Source organism: Capsicum annuum, unplaced genomic scaffold (genome assembly GCF_002878395.1).
Source record: "Capsicum annuum cultivar UCD-10X-F1 unplaced genomic scaffold, UCD10Xv1.1 ctg83295, whole genome shotgun sequence".
In the NCBI taxonomy this organism is placed as follows: Eukaryota; Viridiplantae; Streptophyta; class Magnoliopsida; order Solanales; family Solanaceae; genus Capsicum; species Capsicum annuum.
The window spans coordinates 634-4,194 of NW_025894155.1; the positions used below are offsets into that span (position 1 = coordinate 634).

Here is a 3,561-nt window from a genome sequence, read left to right on the forward strand (position 1 = left end):
GAAATCGGAAAAGGTATTTTTGTCTGTAATGATTCTAGCCACTAAATTAGCCTAAATTCGAAAACCACATTCTTTTCCATCCATTCCTCTTACTTTATTATTTTCTTTTGATTGTTTAAAGCGAGAGTTAATTTCATTGGTGGTAACTAAATTTTTTATTTTATTTCAGTGTATAATAATAAGGGCATTTTTGGCTAAACTATTAACAGCATGAATAATTTTTAGCTAAACTATTGAAAACATGCATATTTTGCATATGCATTTAAAGTTGGGCAACCTGTGTTTCTCTCTGACCAATTTTTCATGCGGTTAAAGTGAAACATATGCTTGCATGGCATCTTTTTTATGATTGGAGCTCCAAAATTGCAGTTCTGAGTGAGAAGAGTACTCCCCATGGCATACCTATCATTCTAATTTATTTGCTTGTACTTGTGAGACATATGAAACTTGACCGAGTTTCAACCGGTAACGATCATCAACGAGCATGGTCCGATTGCTATATTTATGTGCCAATTCGATCAACTCATCAACAGTCACTTGGGCAAATTTGCCAAAAGGACACCGTGGAAAACTTTTTTGCCAAAGTTACAAACTTGATGAATAATTTGTCAAAAAGACATTTAATTTCACATCATCATTAACTTTTCCAACTTAACAACTTCACCCACAAATTTTATAATAATTCACTTAAAAAATCCAAAAGCTAAAAATAGTAGGTGGTTGTTTTCCCTCCAAAAAGCTCCGATTCCGACCACTTTTCCGGCGTTATTTCCGGCGATCTGCTCTAAATCAGTCCACAAACATTATAAGCTTGTCCATTGCACCCATTGTTACCCCATTTGTTTGGTATCTTCTCAAACATACCACTCAACCATTGTTAAAAAGCTTGAAACCATTCACATTACTCAAAACCACTTTAGAAAGTACATTACAGCAGCTCAGGCAACTCCAAGTTCATTTCTTTATTCCATAAACCCAAGGATCGTAGATTAGAAGCAATATTTGCAATTTCACGATTTTCATACGGATAGATGCCCAGTCATCGACCACTGATTGTCATTCATCGACCATGAATATAACCCGATATAGACCATAAGCATAATCTACCATAGACCAAAGCCTAATTCCATGATATATATTGCAGAATTTGTTCTAGTTTCTGGTGATTTCATGAGAGAATGGTTGGAGACTCCTAAATGCTGGAAATGGAGATCTTTTACGAAGGTGACAATCCCCGTTGCTGTTCGCCGCAATAGTTCGTACGACGAATTGGATGCAAGCGTAATGCAGAGCGGGAATCTAGATTGTGCATCGGGCGACGTGGTGATTAGTTATCTAATGAATTCGAGGGAAAAGGTGAATCCTACGATCATAAATAGTGATGTACGTGTGCTGATGTACATGATGGATATCGATGCAGATGGCTTTAGGCCTATTTTGAGGATAAATGTAGCTGAGAGGTTCGTCGAAGGACTGGTAAATTCATTAGAACCCCCACCTCTGTGCCTGAAAGTCGACGATGATTCTAGTGATTACGAGAACGATGACGATCAACCTATTAATACAAAAGATGATCCTATGCATATGGAAGAGGTTTCATTGGACTCGCAAGTCGAAGAAGAATACCGAGGAACGAGATCACAACCGGGACATTCCTTCAATGACGGAGCCAATTTCCATCTCGATCAAACATTTGCCGATAAGAAAGAGCTCAAAATGTTACTAGACGCAGCAACGGTGAGACAGTGTTTTGATTATTGTTTGGAGAAGAACTGCTACAAATTCTTGAAGGCAAAATGCTTATCTCGTAGTTGTGGCTGGTTGTTGAGGGCAATGAAGTATGAAACCTCGTGCAGATTTTGCATATATAAGTATGTCGGATTGCATACATGCGGTGTTGAACACGCCACCTATAGGCATAAGAGATTATCCTCCAAATTGATTGCTTCACTATGCGTAAATCATTTTCGGGATGGTAAGGGTCCAAGCATAAACGAAATACAAAGGATTATGTTCAAGGAGTTGCATTGCCACGGAAGCTATTGGATGTGTTGGAAAGGAAGTGTAATTGCGAAGAACATCATTCGCGGGACACCGGAGCACGGATATGCTTGCTTGCCGGTTTTTTCCCACATAGTGGAGTTGTTGAATCCAGGGTCTTCCTATTCTATCATGGTAAACCAGAATAATGGAGCGTTCGTTTACTACTTCTTAGCATTCGAAGCTTGCATACGGGGATATGCCCACATGAGAAAGGTAATTGCCGTCGATGACACATATTTATATGAAAAGTACGGGGGCGTGTTGCTGAGTGCAGTTGCACAGGACACAGAAAATCACATCTTTCCAATTGTCTTTTGTGTCGTCGATAAAGAGAAAGATGCTTCTTGGACGTTCTTCTTCCAGAAGTTGAAGTCTATCATAGAAGATGAACCAAATCTATGTGTCATCTCCGACAGGTACATCATCATTGCCAATGCCTTCTCTCGTGTTTACAGTCGTGCACACCATGGACTTTGCATGAGGCATCTCGCTGAAAATCTGCGCGTAAATCAGTACTGTGAAGAACATCTTTATCTATTCTATACCGCGACAAAGGCATATACTGTTGATGAATTTAGCAAGCATTTTTCCGAATTGAAGAATAATAGCCCTGAGGCAGCACATGTATGGTTTTGAGAAATGGAGTAGAGCACACTTCCCGGGTAATAGGTACGATGTGATGACCACAAACATCGCCGAGTCGCTCAATTTGGTGTTGATGGATGAACGGGAGTACCCCGTGCCGTACATATTCAATTCAATTGCTAGAAAATTTGGTGAAAATTTTAGGGAGTGGCATGCCTTTGTCGATGGTCAAAACAACATATTTGTGCCTTGTGCGGAAATGATTCTAAGGGATAACAAGAGTGCGAGTGATTCCTTGTATATGACTAATGCAAATGGGGTCTCAACCAATTCACGGTGTTCGACAACGGTGTTACTCCCAAGGTCAATCTATTGGAGAGGAGTTGTTCTTGTCGGAAATTTTATTGGGTGAAAATACCGTGCGAACATGCGATGGAAGCTTTGCGAGCAAAGTATGGCGATGGTGTAGGTTATGAAAACTCCATCTACGAGTACTCTCTGCCAATATATAAAGATGATACTTACCTTCTCGCATACTCAAAAGCTATTAACGTTGTCCCTCCATAGGCCGAATGGACTGTACCACAGAAAGTGCAAGACAGTAATATTTCTCCATACCCCTACGATTGCAAACTCGAAAGGAAGAAAGTCAAATGCACTAAGGGCGTCAGTGAGACATTCATGTCCAAAATGAGGAACAGGTGTTCGATATGCAAGAAATTCGGGCACAAAAGAACCACATGTAAAATGGCCAACAAATCGTAGACAACCTTTTTTTTTGCTTCAGTTGTAAAGCTACTGCTTTAGGGATAAATGTTCATTTCTATGGAATTTAACCTTCAGTTGTAATCGACTTAACGCATTGTCTATGATAGACTATGTAAATTCAATGGTATATCGTTGCTACAATCTATCAAATATTATGTATTGGTT

At 39.6% G+C, this 3,561-nt stretch overlaps 1 protein-coding gene across 1 annotated transcript; it reads left to right on the forward strand.

Annotated features, from left to right (window-relative positions):
- Positions 1-1,128: 1,128 nt before the first annotated feature.
- LOC124895621 lies at positions 1,129-2,667 on the forward strand (the record flags this gene model as incomplete). The annotated part of the gene is made up of 4 exons (XM_047406062.1): positions 1,129-1,306; positions 1,421-1,956; positions 2,077-2,175; positions 2,293-2,667. Coding segments are annotated over exons 1-4 (1,188 nt in total), but the record flags the coding sequence as incomplete, so codon positions are not given.
- Positions 2,668-3,561: the final 894 nt, after the last annotated feature.